General features: G+C 31.1%; 1 protein-coding gene across 13 annotated transcripts in view; it reads left to right on the forward strand.

Annotated features, from left to right (window-relative positions):
* The window catches only part of Slc4a10 (solute carrier family 4 member 10), a 279,064-nt gene that overhangs the window by 169,601 nt on the left and 85,296 nt on the right, over window positions 1-24,167 (forward strand). For 8 of the 13 annotated variants that reach the window (XM_040294372.2, XM_005315743.4, XM_078017496.1 and 5 more), the window contains 4 exons: window positions 5,401-5,561; window positions 12,484-12,672; window positions 21,939-22,030; window positions 22,996-23,085. In XM_040294372.2, the coding sequence (XP_040150306.2) occupies window positions 5,401-5,561; window positions 12,484-12,672; window positions 21,939-22,030; window positions 22,996-23,085 (532 nt within the window). The remainder of the gene's footprint in view (window positions 1-5,400; window positions 5,562-12,483; window positions 12,673-21,938; window positions 22,031-22,995; window positions 23,086-24,167) is intronic. The other 5 variants (XM_040294373.2, XM_078017497.1, XM_040294374.2 and 2 more) reach the window with 3 other exon arrangements.

The following is a 24,167-nucleotide window of genomic DNA, read 5'->3' on the forward strand; positions in this document are numbered from 1 at the left end:
GAAGGACCAATGTTTGTAGTCATGCTTTTGGAAGCTTAGTGGTACAGCTGTTTGAGGTTCAGGGAGACATCTGATGAGCAGTCAAAATAGTAACAGACATTGAAGAGGAGGGTAGATGAATTTTGGCTGAGATACAACACTTTAGGGGTAAACAGAATATATTTATTGAGAACTTAGAAATTTAGTGGTTTTAAAGTGGCAGAAGTAATTTTGTTTTTCTAAAAGGACTAATTTGGGTTAATTTATGAATCCATCTGATTTTTCAAACGAAGTTTCATTCTAATCAATCATTAGCATTAATTTGAAGCACCTTTTTTCTTTTGGTTAATATTCCAGGTGGGATTAATAATTGTCTACCCTAACAGTGAAAATAAAAGCAATATTTTATCAGCACACTGTACCTGTCACATATCACATCTTGAATAATTTATGTCCACTGTTATTGCCAAGTGAAACTTAGGCAAACTTTTAGATTTTGAAGTTTAATTTTTGAATCATAATTATTTAATAAATGTTTCTGAAAACCAGATGTTCACTTTTTAAAACTCTACAAGAAACATAAGAAGAGGCTAATGAAATCAACACAATTACAATGTCATGCATATAAATAGTATATCATGTTATTAATAGAAAAGTGAGTAAAGCCACCACAGCTGTGTGATGATGGAGACAACATGTTCGACTCACTGTGGTTGCCCTTTAAAAATGCTTCTCACAGATGAGCTCAGGGGAAGCCAGGCAGGGGGTACACTTAGCCTCTGATACATACATGGAAGTGTAGAAAAGAAATATTACATCAAAACAGTTTTATTGATGCAGTGAAGATATTTGATACTCAAAATTTAGTAAATGTTCAAGTAATCTAGAATTTTTAGCAGCATGTGAAATGTGAAGATCATGTGAATTAAGAACATTGGGCTTAGATATGTTTCACTCTCCTTAAGAGAGGTATGAGTGTTCTGTGATTATAAATGTTATTCTCTAGCTCCACCCTAACCATATCCACCTCCTTCCATGTGCCCTAACTCTCCTAAGAAAGGATGTTTCATTTCCTCCAAAGCTATAATTTTGGATGATCTAGGAACTTCTTTCTGTATGGATATAATCAGAGAATAAAAATTCCTAGAAAAGTTGAACTGAGTTGGTGGTGATAGAATACACAGGAAGAGTTAACTTCTCTAGAAAACATTTATTTCTATCTGGAAAAAGAATTTTCTTTTGTATATTTTCAATTCAAGTATTTGTACAGCAGATTGTCATTAACTTAATCCTCAAAGAGTTCATGAAACACTTATTTAATGTTTAGTAGAAAGAGACTTCAGTGTGCTAATCATGGATGAAAACAGATCTAGACATACTGGAAGAAATTAAAATAATCTGCTCAGGGTTTAAATCTTCTCCCATCCCATGTAGAAAATGTCATGTATTTGGCCTTCAGCTTTTTATTCATTTTATTTTTTGTATCATCCATCACATCACATTCATGCTCTGAGACTCTTATTTGCTTTGGTTTGCTATTCAAACAAATGTCAGCAGACTTTATTTGAAAACTGGAACAAATTGCAGCACTTTAGGTCATTAACTACAATCAGACATCTTGCAACTCATAGTATATTTAGGGACTAAATATTTTGAAATAGACCTAATGTGTTCCAAACCTGTTTATGGGATAAAAAAAAACAGAAAAGAGAGATATACTCATGTGGCATATATATTACTTTATAGTCTCTTTAAAAGCGTTTATTTAAATGTCTCTTAAAACTGGCATCATTCTGGGGTTGGCATTAATTACTGAATCGTGTAATGTTTAGTATCTTTAGTAACTTGATATTTGTTACTTGTGGGTTCCTTTTTATGGAAAGCACCTTCTGTCTTCTATAAATACTCATAAAATCTATGGGTACATCAAACCATCCATGCATGTAACATTTTGGTAATTTAAACTACCAAATTGCTTGGAACTTCCAGAGATTCCATTCCTTCTTATCAGGGTTCTTAAAATTGAATTTTTTACTTTCAAAACAGCCAAATGAAATGATGTAAATGTTTGGTCCCTTATTTAATTGTTTTTACTATTATTTAGAAGTAAAAATTAACTATAACTTCCTTTTAAGAAAGGGATAGACCATTTTATATGGATGAAGAGGCATATGAATATTTAAAAAATTAAAATGTTATTACAATTTACAAAAAATACTATTGTATGGGTCAGTTTTACTGATGTAATTAAGAAATTAGGAAACATATGATTTTTAGTTCAGGGTCATGTACAAACACTCTTCAGGTATCCACTCAAATAAAAATTTTAAAGACAAAATTTTAGAAGCAATTTTTTAACATGTGGATGGTAGAAAGTGCTATAACTCCAGAAATAATAAATGGAGGCCATCTTCTCATAGGAAAAAAAATCTATTTCACCTCAAACATGATTAACATCCTTTCATAACCTTATGTGTTCTTTGCCACCCAACATATTAGAAACTAGATTTAAAATCCAACATGATTCTTCAATCAAATTAGCACTAGCCTAAGTACCTCTATATAGTCTTTCTTTTGCTCGTTTTGTCTGAAAATCACATCATGTCAGTAATAAATAAGGTGACAGAAGATTTAATAAAAGTTGCATCTATTCCATTGGTGCCACCATTTTGTGGAACATTTCATTATAGTCCATTACACAGAATAGGATATTTGGTTCTTACAAAGGAAAAATGTCTATTTTTTTCTAGCACAGTAGATAATAAAGAAAACAAATATAGTCAGTGTAAAAAAGAAAGGGAGAAAATAAGAACATTTTTCAACTTGAGATTGTTTTTAGACATGGACAAAAATTAAATGTTCAATCAGTTTGTACTATAAGAATTAACATAAGATCTTTGAGCTGAAAAGAACCATAATAAATTCAACACAGGCAATTATATTATGGTGAGAAATATAAACAGACTGGGAAAAATAAAATTAACAACATCCTGGAGTTGAATCCTGCTTTGACAAGATCACTGGCTAGGTGATCTTGGACAAATAATTTAATGTGCTGAATTTATCACATTTTTATTCAGATGAGAAAATTGTAACCCAGAGAAGTTGAAAGAATTTTCCTTGGTCACATGGTAGCTTAATTGTAGAATATGGACAAACCTAGCTTTATTTTTATTCTCAACTAGTCCAAGAAACATTCTACAAAACAATTCTGCCTCAAATTGTCCAACAAGAGGTTGATTCTTTATGATGCTGACATTCATAATGTGACCATGGCCTTAGTAATTTATTGATAATTTAATAATACTAATTCTAATTTATTATATTTATTAAAATCATATTCACTTTCACCAACAATTCTAATTAAGATTTTTATGCTGGATGAATAGCTAAAATGGTCATCTATATCAACTGATATCATCTGAATTATGTATAAAATATAATGAATCTCAATGGTTTTAAACTACAAGTTTGTTTGTTTGTTTGTTTTAATGGCTCATTGTTCATCTGTATCATGGGATCAGTGGAGACTCCTCTGTTCATTATAGTTACTTAAAGACTCTGGTTGATAGAGAAACTTCTGTCTCAAACATTGTTTGTTTTCATGCCCAGGATAAAAGAGAGCTCAGAGGCTCTCAGCAAGAAAATACTCCAATATGGAATTGGCACACATAATTTCTTCTCTGAATTCATTGACCAGAAATCATTTTCACCATCATTAGTCACAGTGACATGCTCTCACCTGGTTAAAGAGGAGCTAGGTATTAAAATCCTACTCTTTAGTAGGAAAAGGGTAGAACCAGTTACAGTTCATGAGCAATATTGTAATATTCTTCATGTGATGTGTGAAGTATTTTGGCTCTGTTAAGGGCTGAAAAGCTTTAAGAATCACTAACATGAAAAATTTCTAACTGTGTAAATAAAAACATCTATAAAATTGCCAATCTGGAAGAGGATAACTTTCAGTGACTTGGGGCTGAAATGTCAGTTTTTTCCAACCTCGATATGTCCTCTATAGGCATAGCTCTTCCTCCCTGTCTGCAAACTTTGCAGGATTGGCTCTTGTTCCCTGTTGCTTTCCATTTCACTTCCTGACCATTTTTCCCCCTCCTAAACACCACCAGACACAGATGCAAAGCTTTCTTTTCCTTTTTTTCTTTTCTTTCTAAGAACTCATTGATCTCTCTTGCTACTCTGCACATTAATTATTCTAAAAAACTCATTGGTTAGTTACTTGTAGATGTTCCATTTGATTCCCTGTCTAGTTACTACCACACATTTGTCATCTGTGGAGTTGGGTCATTTGATTACATAAAATATCAGTATAATATTATATATAGAACTTCTGTGATATTGCATAATGAGAAGATGTAGGGCCCAAATGACTAAGGACAGATGGAATGAAGGAAATGGTGGGAGATTGAGGGAAAGGCAATTTAGAATAGGGTTCATTAGAGAGGAATTAAACTGGTCAACTATTAGATTAGAGAGCAAGACCTTAAAGCATTGAGTGGTTGCTGCCAAAGTAGTAAAATCATTGGTTTCTCTTTATCTCTTCTACTAATCATGCTTACAAACCATTCCCAGGTATTACTATTCATTTCACTCTAAGAAAGCAGTAGTCTCTCATTTGGCATCACAGCATCATAGTTCTCTTCTTTTGCATCCCTGGAAGGAACACTCAGGGAATGGAGTCTTAGTTCAGTTCTCACATGTTCAGAGCCTAGGAAGTTTCGTTCACTAATTTTCATTCAACAAGCCTAATAAAAACTTTTCCTACAAAATAGGCAACAAATTATAATAGCCTCCCTAAAAATTTGAATGGGAATATTATCAAGAACTAAAATATTTAGGCTTAATTTCTTCCACTAAACTAAATATTGTATTCTTTTATTTTCTTATTCAATTACTATTATCTTTACGTGAAGAAATATGCTGTCTTTTTTAGCCCTATATCAGATTCATGGTGATCACTGGTTGTTCAGAGCTAGAAAAATTAACAAAAGTAATAAGAGCTTCCTTTGTTTTTAATAATCTTTCAATTACAAAATGAATGGTTTTTAATGAAACTAAAATGAGTAACTTGAACGAGATTTTACCTATTTCCCAAACCATGAAACTAAGAAGAAGCATGAAAAAATCCCTGGTACCAGGGATTGAACTCAGGAGCATTCAACCATTGTGCTGCATCCCCAGCCCTCTTTTGTATTTTTTTATTTAGAGACAGGGTCTCAGTTGCTTAGGGCCTTGCTTTTCTGAGGCTGGCTTTGAACTTGTAATCCTCCTGCCTCAGCCTCCTGAGCTGCCATGATGCCTGGAAACATGATTATCTTTCTATTTATAACTTATATAATTGTAAAAAATGATAACTCATCTATAATATAAAATTCAATGTGCTGATAAGAATATTTATTTGTATAGGTGGTTGAAGTTTGAAGAAGATGTGGAAGATGGAGGGGAAAGGTGGAGCAAACCGTATGTGGCTACTCTTTCATTGCACAGCTTGTTTGAGCTGAGAAGTTGCATTCTGAATGGAACTGTGCTGCTGGACATGCATGCCAACACTTTAGAGGAAATTGCAGGTATATCTTTTTCTCCTTTGTCTATTTTGTTTCTGTGGATTCAGCTGATTTTTATTACTCTCTTTTCCTTTTTATACCTGTATGAGTAATTCCATTCATGTGTGAACTTTGGAAAACAAATTCTCATGATCAATGTCTGGGGCCTTACAAGTCATCTTCTACCTCTTAACTTGAGGTAAAAAAAAAAAAAAAAGAATCTCAGAGAAATGTGGTCTAGATGACTCTAGAGCAAGAACCTAGAGGTACTGATCCCCATTTAGTATTTATTGTTTATCACTTGTATTTAGATTAACACTATTAGAAAACTGAAAGAAAAAAACCTAATTTTTCCAATATTCCAAAATATGAAATAACCACATGAAAAATTTCAATAATTAGGAAAAATATTGGATTAGAATGGGCACAGAAAGGTACAGCCATTTATTTTAAATTGAATTAAAACTTTTACATTCTAGAGAAAGCCAAGTATTGCAGCCATGCTTCATAATTTACCACTAAGTTTAGACTCTGGGACAAATGATTTGTACTGGAATTCTATTATGGCTTTATGCACCATCAGTTGTATTTTTGAAATGTATCCTCTTGCAGAAATAGAGTCAAAGAAAGAAGACACGGTGTAGCAGAATAAAATAATACAAAAAATACAGAAATCAGTTTTGAAAGAGTATAAATGAAATGATTAATGAAGATTTTAAAAATAAAAATAAAGAAAAGAATAAGGCAGGCTCTTTTAAATTCTTACTTTGGGAAAAAATAAAATTATTTTTACGTGGGATTTATTTATGAGATAGATTTAAAGAAGGCTTTAATATGTTAATTATATTACAGAAATGGGGAAAAACTCCCCAAACTATGTGTGTGTTTCTTAAAAATCACAAATAAGAGAAAAATGAATTGGTATTTAATCATCATATTAGAAAAATAAGGTATCCAATTTAATTTCTAGAACAGCCCATAAAGTAGGAATGATGCCCAGTTTTCAATGAGAAAATGGAAACTAAAATTTCCATGGTCCAGATCCATCAAAAGGCCTCTGATTTTAAGCACAGTGTTCTTTCTTTTATATTAAACTGCTGTCTGAAGAAAAAGTAGATGTTGAAGTAGATGTTGCCTGCATTTTAATGGTGGTTTAACCACTTTATGAATTATTGATTTGGGTCATTTGTGGTGATAGACATGCATACATTGAACCACCTCAAATCAAGAAAAATAAGCCTTCTTCCCTAAGAATATACTACATATAAAGAAGTTACCCTTTAAAATACATATATGGAGGCTGAAAGACTATATGAATTTAGAGTATGATTTTGGAAAAACACAGGCTATACTGATGGTTGACACTAAATCAAGATTTAAAATGGTCAACTTAGAAATGTACAAACCTAAGAATGTAGGAATAGTAGCTATTCCCCTCAATTTCTTAGTTTTACATTTTAGGTCTTGTTGATATTCAATAAACAGTTTTTGTATTTTAAAATGGTGGCTTTTCCTAAACTTTGAAATTTAGGAAGCTCTAAACTTTGTATATAATCTTTGAGATACTCATAACAAACTTGTAGTTTAGTATGATCATTAGCCTTATTTCTTAAATATAGACACTAATAATCTGAAAGTTAAAAGATTTTGCCTTAAGGAGTTTATTTCTTCTGCTTTACTTACTGATGACATTATCTTTGAAATTGACTAATCCAAGTATGTTTTATATTGGCGTTATTAATGAAATTGTCAAATTCCTCAATCTGTCAAAATAAGCCTCAGGTAACATGCTCTTCATATATCTTTACCAGGCTTTAAAATTTCTTAAAGCATATAATTTCTAATGCTTTTTTCAGGAAGTTATTCTTACCAGGAAATCTTTTCCCCAGTAATTTGACTAAAGCTCTGTTGCTCATTTCATCAGCTTAGTTCAATTTTACTGTCTAAAATTATGTTTCTTTTCCCTACCCTGGCCTCCTTCTCTAAGTTAGTTCTGTAGAATATGTGAAGATTAGCTGTGTTAAATCTAGCTTTTTCAAGCAAATTGCATTCTCTATGTCTATTCTTACAATGAAAGTAGTTCAATGGAAGCTTGATACCCTAAAATAGCTTTTTTAGTATTCTTTCTGCCTTTCTAATTAGTGTCTTTCTGACTCTGAAGTAGCCCAACTTGAACGTCCCACTTTCAGTGAGGAGCACCTTGTAAAATGTTGTTCAGGATATGTCAGTAGTTTAGAGCTAACATCATATAGAAAATACTGGTACAAATGTTTGTTTTGGTCATTTTACCTTAGATTCCTTTTCAATTCTTAATGAGAAATTTCTTCTCACCTAGTAAGCATAATTTGATTTTATTTAAATTAAAAGTTATTTATTTCTGCCCTCAATAAAATCTCACTATTTTCTCCTTACAGCTTATAATCACTTTCTTCTTGTTTATACTTACTGATCTTTACATGTTATGACAATTGAGCTGCATTTTAAGTGTGTAATAAGTAAGTCTGTTTTACATTTTTAGGATTTCTGACTTGGCAAAGAACTTTCATATCCATTAATGTATTTTATTTTCGCAACCTTATGAAGTAGGAAAGAGGCTATTTGCCCCTTTTTAAGATGGAAATAATTTCTTTTGATCAACCCATAATCATAGATTTTTTTTGTTCTGTTTATCATAAATTGTGATCAGAATCATTAACAATAAGACTTGGAACTTTTTTCACTCCTTCTGTTTATCATTACTTTTTCCATTTGTTTGGCAGTTATAAACTAGGGACATATATTAGTCGATTGTTTCCCTTTTCCAAAAGTTAGACTAAAAATTTCTCTTCAAGGTCGCTAGGCCCTAGTACTTTGTGAATGCACGGCTCTGAAGTACTGTTTTCTACATGTTTCTTGTAGAGAAATATGCCCTAGATATTGTTTTGGAACGATCAAGGATTTTTATATCAGTGTTTTGATGTTTTTGACAGACTTAGATAATTCCTTAAGAGATTTTGTTAGAATTAGGAGCAGAAAATCCCATTTGTATCTGGCAGGTCTGTCAAGAATTTCTGGTATAATTAAAGTTGGATTTTCTCTTGGATAAAGTTAATTTAAAATGTATCTATTTCCCAATGTTTCAGCGAACTCAATAAATCTAAACTTCAACCTTAAAAACATTACTTAACCTTTTCAAATCCAAAATTCCCCAGACATATTTTCTTACTGTGATTTATTCTGACTTGAAGGCTAATTTTATTGAAAATACTTCCTAATTATATTTATATACATTATAGACAATTTAATGATCTATGTTAATCTCTTTGAAGTTCAGCTTTATAAAGATTAAAAATGAGAATACGCTCTTTCCAGCGTGAATACTTTATCCTGATTCTGTCAATGAAAGTTAGAGTGAAATTAGAACCAAACTAAAGTTAGTACCATGAACAAATGATCAATCATAGCTTTCAACTCATTGAAGTAACTTCCGTTGTTTAGAATCTTTTATTAAAATATAAATCCACACAGTTTGTGCCACTGAATATAATCTGCAGACTTGGGGATATAGGACTAACCATATACTTTTAAACACATTTGTATTATAAAACTCTTTGGTCTGTGAAGTAAGTGTTCTATGGTGGTTTATATTTTTATGCTTTTAGTGCTGACAACCAAAAGCTAGAATTCCAAAATTTCATGTTCCCTACTCTTCTCTCATTTTTTTTTAAGGAAAAGACAATGGGTTTTCAAAGTACTTATATGATAATCTTGAAAGAGGTATAGATTTATAGAGGATTTACAAAATCTTTTGATCTCTAGGAGCATTTCGTAGTCAGGATGGGCTGATGAGTGCCTGATATCAGGAGGAGAAATAATTTTTCTTTTTCTGAGGCCTTTTTACATAAATGATTGTAGTTTTTCTAGCACCTGCTTAACAGTAGAATAGGGTGACCTATTTATCCTTTTTCTTCTTGCTTCTTCCTTTATCAAGATCCTGGCATTGTGCTTTGGCAGGCGAGACTGTATCATTTAGACATCATAGCCTGCTGAGATTGCAGGACTTGACTCTGGGCCCAAAGTGATTATGGTCCATTATCCTTTCCTACTTTTCAAGTTAATTCTGATATATATTATAGTGATGAAGAGAACAATGTATGTGATTTTTGAATCAGATTCCCATTGGTACTATAATCTCACCCTACTATAAGTTATATTCATAAACAAGAAGATTAGCTTTTCTACTTCATTAATGGGTTATTTGATGCTGTTATACCTCAAAGGAGTTTATTGTATATTTTGTGTAACTAATGAGCAGATAAGTATTTTTTAAAATATTTACTTTCTCTTATGTTACTGTTTAAAATAAAGACATCATTGCTGAGAAACTGTGAAGCTAGCAGTCTATAAGTCTTTGTAGTGCTCAAAACTGAAAAGATTGTAGCTTATTAGAAATGAAAAATTATAAACATGTTCATAGTTTATTATATAATTAATTTTTATGATTAATTAGAATATCAAATAGGCACATCATACCATAGCTTATGGATGAAATTGCCTTATAATGATGTCATATTGATGTTTTAATAATCTATTTTAAATTATTTTATGAAGCATATATTATAAGCATATTTTATACATATTTTTTCAATCCTAGCAAGGATTCAGTATAATGTCATATATTTTGAATATTTACAGATCTTTTATTTTAAAGTAATTTAGGGGCATTATAACTACTGATCTTCAAAGAGTTGACATATGGATTTAAATATTATCCTAATATTATATATCTTCATAATTGAAAGTGACCTTTTGAGATAGTTATAGTGGCTGAAATCTGAATATTTCACATATTTATTAAGTCTGACTACCAAATACTTATTTTCATCTCTTTTCATGGGAAATAGTAAATCAATAGAGCAAACTATCTATATCCCACATTCTAAACGTGGCCTGCAGCCCTATATAATAAGGCTTTTTAGCTAAAAATGGTGATTACATTTTACATGGTTGAAAATAATAAAAAGAAAATTAGTATTTTTAATGTGACATTATGTGAAATAAAAATTTAAGTAACCATAAAAACATTTTGCTGGAGCACATCTGTGCTCATTTGTGTATGTTGTTTGTGGCTATTTTTGTGCTATGAAGGCAGAGTTGAGTGGTTATGCTGGAGAGCACATGGTCCAGAAAGCCTAACATTTCTATTATCTGCCTTACTTCAGAAAAAGAGTGTCTACGTCTGGTTTAGAGAATTGACTCTTCAGTGAAGGGCAGTTCTTAATTAGTCTAAGCTAATTATGTGAAGCCTGGTTTCATTGCTGATGACTGATTCTGGTTTCATTGCTGATGACTGATTCAGGGCTTTGTCAGCTGGACCTAGGAGAATTTTTCCTGTCTGGGGGAAGACCCTTTTAAGAGACAATCACAAAAAGTTAATCAAATTTCTTGTTGGATATGAGCAAGGATATATATTTCCTTGTTGCTGACTGCTACCTTATGTCCATAAGGAACACCAGGTGGAGGTTAAAACTTACATGTAGAGGAGAGAAGCAGGCAGAACCACAGAGGAATGGAATCAAAGCCAGCCTAACTTTGGTCTTCCTATTATGTGAACCAACAAAATTAATTATTTTAGCTCGTTTGATATGTATTTTCTGTTATCAGCTAGCCCACTTTTTCTCTATATCATATACTATAATAAAATATGAATGTATTAAAACTACTGCAAATTTCAAATTAGGGACTCATAGCCTAGTTAAAGATTATTGCAAAGAAAATCTTGTATTTGGAAATATTATTTACCAATAGCTTCAATATTCCAATTGGTACATCAGGTGCTTTATGTCATTAGTCCTGGCAAAAATATGAGATATTACTACCTTCCCCCTTACAAATAAGCATATTCAATTTTGTAAGGCCACACAGATGGAATGTGATAGAGTGAACCAGGTCTATCTCCCTCATCCTTTTTCCTTTCACATTGAAAGAAAACAATAGCATAGAAGGGAGAATTCTGCTAAGTTGAAACCTTCAGTGTCCTCAATAAGGCAGTGGAAATGATTCATTGTAATGTATTTTATATAAAGAGTTAGTGCTTCAGAAATTAATCACAGTTATATTTGATAATCTTAAACAAATTGCATTGAGATTTATTGAGGTGATCAGCCGTATTACTACTTAACTCAAAATGCCTTTACCTAACCAATTCTTTTATGGGTATTTCTGATACTATGTGTGGTAAATGTCAATCTCCTTCGTGATAGCCTTCTGAAATAGTACCTTCAATTCCATTTTTTGCAGTTATAGGACTTTTTATCTAAACATATTTTCAAGGAAAAGCTTGAGAAAGGAATGATTTTGTGTCAATATGAAGTTGAACTGTTTATTCTCCAAATGTGGGCAACTAAATAGTTGCCTAGATCTCCATGCACTATATTTTCACTTAAAGAGGAAACAATAAAATGGAAGAAAATCATGTTAAATTATATTAAAGTATAAGTATAAAACCACAATTTCATACAAATTATTTTGATGCTACCCCTATAAATATTCCCTCCCATCAGTGCAAACAATAAAGAACATAACTTTTTTTTCAATACAACTATGTCATTTGGAGAAAAAAAAACTATGAGAATTACATATTTAAAATTAACTAATTCTAGAGGAGTTTCCTTCTGGAAACAATCCAGACTTTGAGAATAAAACCTTTTTCTTATTTTTTTTTGTAAAAAAATTAATTAAATGGTTTATGCTCAAAAATGCATATGTTCTTTATTCAGCATTCTATATGGGAAGATAGACTTCTGCTTATTAATATCATACCTATATATTTTTAAAGGAATTCATTCCTATTTCAAGATCAAAACTAGTATTTAAGGTTTACAGTTTTGGACCCAGTGGTCGGTCCACTGCTAGCATAGTACAACAGGAAAGCTATGCTCATATTTTCTTGCCTTCCCTCCTTCAGATATGGTCCTTGACCAACAGGTGAGCTCAGGTCAGCTGAATGAAGATGTACGTCACAGGGTCCACGAGGCACTGATGAAACAGCACCACCACCAAAATCAGAAAAAACTTACCAACAGAATTCCCATTGTTCGATCCTTTGCTGATATTGGCAAGAAACAATCAGAACCAAATTCCATGGATAAAAATGGTAAATATTTCCATAAATAGATCTCTAAACTATCAGTGTTTCTATATCTTTAAAACATATTTCACTTGAAAATGTTTTATTACAATTCATATTGTTATAGTGGAATTATTTCTTTTCATAGGCATATACTGTATATGTAGTCTTATTATCAAGTATCAAATTGTAGAAATTTTAACAAGGAATTTAAGTTTCTTGAAAGGTTCATGAAAGAATGCAAAGAAAACATATCTAATAAGAACTTACACATATGAATGCAGCAAACATAAATGGAGCATCTCTGGCATCTCAAACAAGTAATGAAATGCTTCAACTTAATGTCAAAGGTGGTCTTTAGTTGAAATGAATAATGCTTACTATTTAGTGTTGTGGGAAAAGATGCTGGCCTCATGTTGCTCACAGTCACTGAATTCCATTAGAGTTAGCAATTGAAAGCCCCACCAGCACGCTGCACGTGATTCTACCTATGTTAGACCTCATTTCTACTCATGGGCTCATTGTTGTGTGCTGTGTGGCATCTTCAGTGTTGGAGCCTCCTCATGGATCATCTTCACATACTATTATTTTACAGAAATCATTAACTTACTTTGACTTCCACTTCAGATTGTTTTATCTCCTGTATTCTTTGGTCTCCCCTTGCATCAATTTAATCTTACATAGACCACACTAAGAAAGCCACTTAGAAATTTCAGTATCATTTATTTTCCATTAGTCTCATTAGGGTAAATGGAGTTAGCATGAGATAAAAATGAGTTTGTTAAATCTTCCATCAGCTATAAAAGTCCTAAAGCACATGTGTTGACAGCATGGACTAAATCTTGTGTGATTTCATTCCTTTTCAAAATCTTTAGTGATGTCTTAAAAACACAAATGTATAAAATTGAGTTTTCTCTAGACTTTGCTTTGTATGGAAATTTTCACCAGTTTTCATACTACTAAATCAAATATACACAAACAAATACAGAAGAAATGGTCTAAGGTATCACTCAATTTTGTTTCAGAATGTAGGTCTAGTTTCCAATAGCAAGATACTTGTTTTATTTTTAGAAGCCCCAATGACTGAAGATGTCATTGATGTTGTATAGAAGGATATATAGTTGTGCATACATAAAATTTGCAAAAATTGTAATGAGCACTTTATGGTTTATAGCAACTTAAGATTACAGATTCCACTGAATATTGTGAAGACAGATAGCATTCTTTGATTCAAATCTTTTATGCCATATATTTATATTCTGAATCACAATTTCATTTAAGCTATATGATACATATTAATGACAAAATGAAGTTATGATTGGAGAGAGAAAAATGTAGTAATTTTATTATTCTTGTAATGCTAGTATTTTTAATTTGGTTTGGTAATGTCAAGAAAACTAATTCAAATATTTCCTAATTTTGAGTATGAGCTTATGTTTACAAGATTTCACAAACCTTATAAAAATATACCCAGGAACTAATTATCCAAGAACTTATATACATTTTGAAAAATTAAACTATTGCCTTCATTTTGTCAATTTTACTGAAAACCAGACAAATAAAATGTATATAAGAAAAGTTTGTGTTTCTTCAAAGAGGCAATGATCTTAGGCTGTGAACTAGCTATAATTTAACCTCAAACTTCATTTGGAATAATGTTGACTATACAAAAATTTCATTGAATTTTGTTTTTGTTTTCTGAGGGAAGAGGGCATGGAATTTACTGGATCAACTGACCATTTATTATAATATCATGCAGACTTAGACTTACTGTTTTTGCTTTAAACTTCTGTCAAATGTAAAAAAAAAAAAAGATGTGAGAATTATAGCTGTAGAATTAAGCCGTGAGTCACAAGTTTCTGTATAGATAGATATAGATATAGATAACAAGGTTTTCTGAGAGCTTACTTTTTGTCTTATTCAGGAAATGGCTTAGTTTTCCCAAAAAGTAGTATCTGAGTAATTCTGTTGCCATCTGTAAAATCAGCCTTTATCTGAACACACACGAATCTTTTCAGGGCATACGTTAGGGTAATAAAAACTTGGAAACACTTGTAATAAGATTCATATATCCAATTAAGTATTGTTGTAGAGTATGCTGTCAGAAGTGGTTTTCTAAGCCTAGGCTTATAACACCTCCTTATGACTCTGTTTTGCTTTCTCACACACTTTACATAATTATGTGTGCTGAGAATTCTGAAAATATGTATAGACTTTACCAATTTAGAAATAAATCTTCTACTCAGAAGTGAAAAAAAGTGTGAAAGACCTTTACTACTAAGGTTCTCAATCTACTTATGAACTCTAAAAACTGACAAAGTCTAGATAAACAAACAAATTTAAATTCATAGCCATATATATAGACTTGACATTAGGTTTCAAAACATCCAATAGAGGTTCAAATTTTTTGGTGTAGTAGTACAGGGAGATGCAAAAGGATTTTAAAATATCAAAAAGAATAAAAATAATATTTTCTTATTTAAAAATCTCTTCAGTAAGATATTTCGCCCAAGAAGGTTCACTTTTTTCTTTTATGATTATAGAATAAGAATTAAGTAGGGAGCATTTTCCAGAAATTTGATGGCAGAACATATTTTCCTTTCAAAACATAAATATGGAGATAAATTCTCTCTTCTTATTTAATGTGCTTTTGCTTTAGGGGCAAAGATATTGAAATGCCCTAAAAAATGGACTGATGATTACGTAAAGATATTTAAAAGAGTTACTTAGAATGAGTTTTCTACTCCCTTAATTGAATAGTTCCTTGAGCATGCTACTTTGGGAGTTACTGTAGTCAATGTTTTCACTGCTGTGACTAAAAGACCTAAAAGAACAATTTTAGAGGAGCCAGTTTATTTGGCACTCATATTTTCAGAGGTCTCTGTCCAGAGATGGCCAACAAACACCGTTGCTCTGGGCTCAAGGTGAGGCAGAACAATAGAAGTGTGTGGTGGAAGAAAACAGCTCAGGACATGGCCACCAGGAATCAGAAAGATCTCTGCTTATCAGGGACAAAAAATATATACTCCAAAGACATGCCCATAGTGACTTACCTCTTTCAGTCACACCCTATAGTTGCCATCCAGTTAACACATTCAAGAGGATTAATGCACTGGTTGGGTTGAATATCCCATAATCTCATCATTTCACTTCTAAAATTTCCCACATTGTCTCACACATGAGCTTTTGGGGATACCACATATCCAAACTATAACAGTATTACTCCAAAGGTTAAACATCCAGGTGCTATTGTGAATGTGTGTCTTTCTAGTTTTAAAGGTTAGATTAACAAGATAGTGTAGTTCCTTGCTCTTCTCCTTCCCATGTCTACAATTTTGTTCATACTTTTTTAGTAATTGTGGTAATTTGTGAATCTCCACCTCCCAATATACTTTACTTTTTTTTGTATAATTTTTTCTTGGTATTCTGCATATTCTCATGGGCTAAGATGCAGGATGCTATGGATTCACCATGCATTTTTAATGCCACCATGCTGTGTTTAACTTTCACTTTTCATTAAGCATCAAAACTGTGAGAATTAAATGTCTGATTCTGATGTTTCAATAAAAAGTGACAAGTTACATTTGGCAAAACAACAGCAAAAATAATAGAAAAATAATATCTACTTTGACATTACAACCCTGAAAAAAAAATATATATATATATATATTCAGATACTTTCTTGAAACTAGAAGATGTTTTAAAAATAAGACTAAAATAATCAAAAAAGCAAAATAAATTAGTATTTGCATTTATTACTTAGGTCATAAATTCACTTACTGAGAAATTTGAATTGCAAGTCAACTTCAAAATGTTATTACCCTTGTAATAACTTTTGTAGTTTTGAAAACAATATGAGACTCTTAGTTTCCTTAGATGTAGGGTGTCTTCAATCCACTCTGTCCTTTACTAATAATTTCTGTCCCTCTCTTTTATGTGTTTCATATTTAGAATCTCAAAACAAACTGTAAAGCAGAAGGTCTTTAGTATTTGTTCAAATACATAATTACTGAAGAACATTTAGGTTCAGAAGGTTGGGATATGTGTTGATTCTTTAGACCTAGGTAGATTCCAGCCCTTGAAGCACTGTATACATATGTACTGTGAATTATTATTATTTGTGGTTTTGGAAATCCAATTTATTGCCTTATAATCACTTATTTTACAAATGCTGTACTTTTTATTTACAAATGCATGATGCCTTTATGTGTCTTGATATTTATATGTTTTGTTGTTTTTTAAATATTGTGGTCTCATAAATAAGATACCTATGGTGTAATATTTATCTCTCATAATGTTCTATCTAGGAAGAAAAAGGTAAAGATAGAATATTTCTTATTAGAATTTCTTGACAGAAAGCATATTAAAAGATTCGTGTAGGTGAAAGAAAACCAGGATGGTATTGTTGACAAAATTGATGGGTTTGTTCAGGGATTATATTATATTGTATACAACAATATTATATTGTTGTAGTTGAGTTTTGAAGTCAAGACTAAATCTTAATAGCAAGCTTAGTTCTATGATGATGTGCTTAAATTTGTTATTTCTTATATTACATTAATTATTTTCAGGCATACTAATTTTTCTCCAAGTTTAATTATATGCATACTTTCATGTTTATTAAATATATCTCACCTAGTCAACATTTTCTAAATATTTAGACCTTCTTTCTTCATGTTTTCTAATCCCATGAATAAATGTATTGTTACACATGTATGTAACTTTGTCATTCATCTTTATATTTCTTTATTTTGCTCTGTCTTGTGTCTGTCTCTAACAGGCTCATCTCATCTCTGTACCTCCCTCATCTCCTACCCTTTGGGTACTCTAAATGCGTTGACGGTTTCTGAGGTAGTGTAACCAGCTTGGTCTCTAGGTTAATAGTAATGTATTTCCATGTCTTCATCCCAGTTTCCTTCTAGTACACATGATTTACAGTAGAATAAGCAATACCAAACAATGATACACTTAAGCAGTATTGATTTGAAATTGGCCAAATAAAAATTTAAAAGCTGCTATTTTACAATACATCTGTGCACAATTTACTTAAAGAGGGAGAGAACTATATGTAAAGACTTGAATGAATCAGTGTAATACACAAGATATTTTTTGAGAACATATTTACCATTGTGTTTAATGATGAGGTATTTTAATGATACTGACATGACTTGAAGTCATGAAATAGTACGTCTGATGTAATCTATTGTTCCCATCCTACAATATTATAATTAAGGAAATGGCTATGCCAGTATTACAAAACATTTAATGAAAAATTTATGGTGTGACAAGCAGAGAAGCAGAGCTTCCATTTTTCAGGCAGGGGTCACTTGAATTGCTGTCAGTTTTTATCCTGTGCTTGACCCTAGAAAAATACATTAACTATAATATTTTTATATGATTCCTACATGTAAGTCCAGAGGGAAAGATCATTTTATCATTTAAAGAAAATTAATTCAAACAAGTATTCATATGAATATTGCATATACTTAGATGAGATGTAAAACAAATATTAGAATTGGGATTAAAGTGAAGAATTCTTCAAGTGTAACAGAATATATAGATGTATGATAGAGGATGATGTGTTAGGCTTATCAGTGTTTACATTTAAATAGTTAGACTCTGGTTACTATTAATGCTTTTTTTACTTTCCATCACTTTTTGAATACTTTGAATGTAATAGGTTACCAAGTTAATAAATACCTTTTTTACAATCATTTTAATGCCTTAAAATTATTTAGATATTATAATAACAAAGGTTGTTAAACATTGCAATGACATTCACTCATAGGTGATATAAATATGGAAAGTTATCAGTGGACAAACTGAAGGTAACAATAAAGAAACAAGTTAAAACATTTCTGTTTGCAAGCATTGTAATATAATGATTAGGAAAGCTATAACAAATAAGTAGCATTCATAAAGCTTCCACAAATATGTGAGTACTAAACTCAAACTATATACTATCTTTTTTTCCTGGTAAGAAAATATCCTAGCAAATTATTAGTTATTCTATTTAGAACACATTCTCTTCTGGTTGAAGGATAAATTCTGCACTTAAAAATTGCCATTTTGTAAACTATGGCCTTAGACATCAGCAAGTCAGCAAGAAAGTTTGTGATGCTCTTTCAAAATCTCAATGCATAGATTACCTTTTTTGTTTAGTTTTTTGGTACTGGGGATTGAACTCAGGGGCATTCAACCACTGAACCACATCCCCAGCCCTACTTTGTATTTTATTTAGAGACAGGGTCTCACTGAATTGCCTCACCGTTGCTGAGTCTGGCTTTTAACTCATGATATTCCTGCCTCAGCCTCCCGAGTTGCTGGGATTACAGGTGTACGCCACTAGGCCTAGCTGGATTACTTTTATATAATAGTTTTTTAGTTCAAGAAATCTACTTTGATATTCAAGCCCATCAATTTCTTTTGAAAATTTTTAATGATTTGAATAAACTAAAGAAATTTTAAGAGATATTATGATTCACAACAGAATTATAAAAGTTTCTTCAACATATGAGAGTTCTAGTAATTCTATGGACTATAAATCATGTTTGGATTTTAGTTTTATAAATATATCAAATAAAAATTTGAGCTACTTTTAAAGGCTTCTATTTTTTTTTTACAAATAACCCGAACCAAACTTATTAATTTTTAAATTATAGTACTTGAACATTTTTCTATTTTCTGCCAGCTTGTCATAACTGTTCTGAAGATATATACATTTAATGTATTCTTTTGTCTTAAATAATTAATGCAAGTTTTAAGAAGTAATATACTAAGATTTCAAATGCTTCTTAAAATTTTCAGGACCTTTGTAATGATAAGTACATTTTACTATATCTCCAAAATATAAAAGATAAAAAATTTGTGGTTTATATTACTATCTCATAGGCTGATAGTTTTTATGCCTTCCCCCCTGCATTAGCATATATTCTGTGCACACATCTAGAATCTAGAAATAGCAAGGAATTTATTATCATCTAGTATGATTCCTGCTAAATATTCTCAACTAGATCATTATCAATCCCACTTAAAATACTCAAAGAAAATAGTTCCTAAATCATTTCCTTAATATCAACTTTATAGGGTAATGTTTTGTAAAATTTTTTAGTCATCTTGGAACAAGAATAGACTAGAATAATAAATTACAAAATATCTTAAAATTATTAACATTTATGACTAAAATTCTTTGCAAGTATAAATATAGATGCTAATGTTTTAAACATATTGCATGACCTAAAAATAATTTGTGAAATGTTCTACTGAAAATATACAAAAGAAAACAAAAGATATTCAATTTCTTCAAATTTTAAGTTTCAACATACTTTCCATTTGATTCAATCTCTTCAAAGTTGATGATTTTGCATGGGGTTACTTCCTTTTTGTACGTGTATACTTAGAGAATTAAATAATTGTTCTTCAATGTAGTTTTATACCACATGAAATTAATTATTGTAAGAAAGCAGATACATGTTTATTTAATTTTCTCATGACTTGTGTTTCACCTCTCGATTTTATAGAACATTCAATAAATTTAGTTTGAAATATATCTAATGTTCTAACTCATGAAAATATGGAGAAATGATGTGAAACTGGTGATTGAAGACATCTGTTAGTAGCACAAATGCATTATGTAAAAGGTTTTTTTAAAAATTACAGTTATTAATTTGAGAATGGTAAATTGAATGGCTGCTAATGAACAGTTCACAGTGAGAGTTGCATATTGCAGTTAGAAATGGGAGAATGGAAATATTTTATGTACTTTGTTTGACATTTCTCTGAACTTTATAAATTTTCCTGAAATATGCTATAATCAGAACTTGCATACATGGATTGAGGTGAATTTGCTTTTAAAAGTTGCTTATTTTATTTTCACCAAATATTGTATTTTACTTTGTTTAGTGAAAGCAGAGAAGCATTTAAGCTCTAAAAGTGTCTTAAGCCCTATTGCTTTCTGACATTATAACAATGTTAAATCATAAAATTGTTTCTATTAGTAACTGACTCCTACCTGAGAGGCTTAATATTCCAAAAATGATAGTGTTTCTAATCACACTAGGTGATTTCTAGGTAACAAAGAATAAGTGAGGTTTTAGGAGAGAATTTAAAAGGGAAGTTTTTTTTTTCTTTTGTAAGTACTATTGGAATTATAGAAGTTCAAATGAAGACCACAATAATTGGAGAAGAGGGGAATGAAAAGAGGAGTTTGGAATAAAATTGAGATTTAGGTAGGTAGAAAGAAGAGCTAGGTAGAGAGAGTATTTCTGAAGTCTCAGACTGATGAGAGTGAACGCAATATTTTGGAGTCACTGAGTTAAGGTCATAAATGTGGTCAAATCTTCAAAGTTGGGTTGTCATCACTCATTTCACAGAGGAAGGGTGGAGATGGGAAGAGGTTGAGGAAGAAGAGTCATAAGTGAGAAGTTAAATAAACCTTTGTCATTTAATTGTGAACTATGGATAGATTTTAAATGACTTATAACTGCAAAGAATATTTGGTAGTTAGTGAATGATGGGATTTAACCTTTTCCGTCCATTGTCACATCCCCAGCTCTGATCTGTACTTAACTAATGTAATCTTCACTATAATAGGGAAAAGAACTACAAGAGAATTTAGTTTTGGTGAGTGTTAAAAGAAGACTAATACAACTCACGTTTATTGATCATTCTTATATAGAAGCCCAATATAAGTATGCTTATGTAATCAAATAGTCACATTCATTAAAATTATATTTATTATTTTTATACTGTATCAAATAAAGATATTTCTAACTGAAACCCTAATATAGAAACCTCTAAAACTTATTGCTGAAAAACTTACTGGTTTGGCTTTTTAGATGTGATTAGATCTAAAAGTGCTAGGTAATTTTTAAATCAACATTCATCTTTTTTTAAAATATTTGAAATTCTATAGTCTGTGCTTAAATCTTAATAGATATCTGTATTTTTTAAATATACCATTTTTTGGATTGATATTTGAAAATTAATGCTGTTTCACAATCATGGTTAGATTTAGGTGGTTTTGTAAGCACATTTTTTTTCAGAGAGAATAATCTCTAGAGTTTTAAGTTGAGAATTGGTTTAAATTTTATTGACTGATTTCTCCCATTTCTATCTGTAACTGTTAAGAATTTGGTATTGATCCAGATCTACTTATATTGATCCTTCATGTTTATATCACAAAACTTATTAAGAAATCTGTTAGTCTAGTTTAATTGAAGTTGATGTTTCACTCTGTATACCCAAAATTATGTAAATAATTTTCTGTATTTTGTAATAACAATTTCTTTTAGCAGGTCAGGTTCTTTCTCCTCAGTCTGCTCCTGCTTGTGTTGAAAATAAAAATGATGTTAGCAGAGAAAACAGCACTGTTGACTTCAGCAAGGTAAACTTTTCTCTCTCTCTCTCTCTCATCTAAGAAGTTTACTCAATTACTGTTAGAAATTACTACCTATTTTAGGAGGTTATTGACATAATTTTTTTTTGCATGCACTTTTCGTTTTTTTTTCAGTCAAAGTTTGGAATTGTTATAGATAATGTTAGCATTAGGTGCACATATATTGTTTTGCTTACTCAAGAAACTGAACATATGAATTTTATGCACAATTTTCAGTATTCAGCCACTTGGTATAATGTATTTCTTTCAATAAAAGAAATAATTGGACTTCACAGGGATTTTAACATAAGTTTAATTTGATGTTTAAAAATTTTTACTAGTATTTTTCAAAATCACTTTTATGATATTTATGGAAAAACAAATCATATACTATAAAGCTTTACTGTCATTATAATTCAGAGTCATTAGTGTAAGGAAATCCTAGAAGGACATGGTGAAACTGGGCTGTTTTGAATAAAAGCACACTAAAGATGACAGTGTTGATGGATACATCTAATTGGAGACAATTCAAAAGAAATCATTTATTTGAATATATTCTAATAAAATAAGGAGTCAGTGAAAATAATGTAATTTAGGTTGGCAAATTCCTGACATTGCATATGTGCCATTGTAAGTTATCAAAACTAACATTCAAAAAGAGAAATTGTAATACATGAAAAATAATAAGAGCAAACAATACTCTTTATCTAAGTGGCTGAAACAGTAATAACTGAATTAATACTTTGATAAAGTCCTTAGTGCTGGCAAAGGTTGTAATAGTGAATGAGTGGTCTGAGATAGGAATGGGAGGCTCCTTGCAATGGAGGAAGTTGACTGAATCAGTTCTGTTTCAGCATTGCTGTGATAATGCCTAAGTGATCTAAGTCTAGTTAAGTGCATGTTCTCCTCTGATGCCTGGTGGAGTCTCATGGGAGCCTGGTATACCAGCTTAAGTCTGTTAATTATGCGTGCAGGGACTGGGAGGCCAGCAAAAGGGGCACACTAGTCCATGTGGGATGAAACAAAGGCATGAAAAAGGACCTCCACACCAGCAAGAGAGAGAGGTGAGGGCTTCCTCGGGCTACTTTTCTACAGTGGTTCAGAGCTCATTTCACTGTATGGAGGCATGTGATTCAAATATTCAGCCGGTTCAAATGTATTCCATCTGCCACTCTAAAAATTATCTTTTAAGGCATTACATCTTCATTCATCTGAAAGTTGGAATAAAATTGTCACAAACTGCTGTAACTTAATTTGTGATATTCTTAATTTGAAATAATAATCTTAAAAGTCATGACATATAAAATTGATTATTCATTTATGCAAACATTAACAGTATAACAAGGGCATATTTAACATTCTCAAAAATAATGATTATAAACTCTATAGCTCATCCTTTCCAATTAACTACCTTTTAACTTTCTAAAATAATGTAACACTTATATACTGAATTTTTATATATCTCAATGTCGTTTTGGTTTTTGTTATGTGACCTATTTTTACAACCTTCAAAAATGTATCATCACCTATAAGGAATATGAAGATTGACAATTGAAGACAGTAGTCTTATTTCCTGTTCTCCTCAAACAGTCAGGACTAGAAAAAAATAAAAAATAAATGTTTTCCTTTAATCCTCTTCTTCATCATCACATTTCCATTCACTGGTCCATTTAATAGGGAAATTAAATTTTCCCTCTACTTAGTGCCTGTCATTTGTGTTTCTCAGGTTCTTATCCTTACTATAGTATATTGGAAAGAAAATAGATTTGAGATCTTGATCCTGACTCTAGCATTTATAAATTATCTGATCATTGAGAAATTCTCTGAACTCCAGTCTTCTCATTTATAAAATAATAATAATAATAATAATAATGATACATATCTGTGGTTTTGTTACAAGATTCAATGAGAGAGACAGTGAACCTGGCAGGGAACTGGGCATATAGTAGATGCTCAATAAAAGTGGCTTCTATTATTATTGTTATATTAATATTAGTAGAAATGGAAGTAACCAAATAAATAACAAACCAGGTTTTAATGTTTTGGTAGATATGCACTCGTTAAGTCTTAAATAAGGCTGGGATGTATTTGTTAAATGAATTTCACCTACAAGATTCAAAATAATCTAAACCTTTAGTTTTGGGAT

The sequence above is a fragment of the Ictidomys tridecemlineatus genome, chromosome 7 (genome assembly GCF_052094955.1).
Source record: "Ictidomys tridecemlineatus isolate mIctTri1 chromosome 7, mIctTri1.hap1, whole genome shotgun sequence".
Lineage (NCBI taxonomy): Eukaryota > Metazoa > Chordata > Mammalia > Rodentia > Sciuridae > Ictidomys > Ictidomys tridecemlineatus.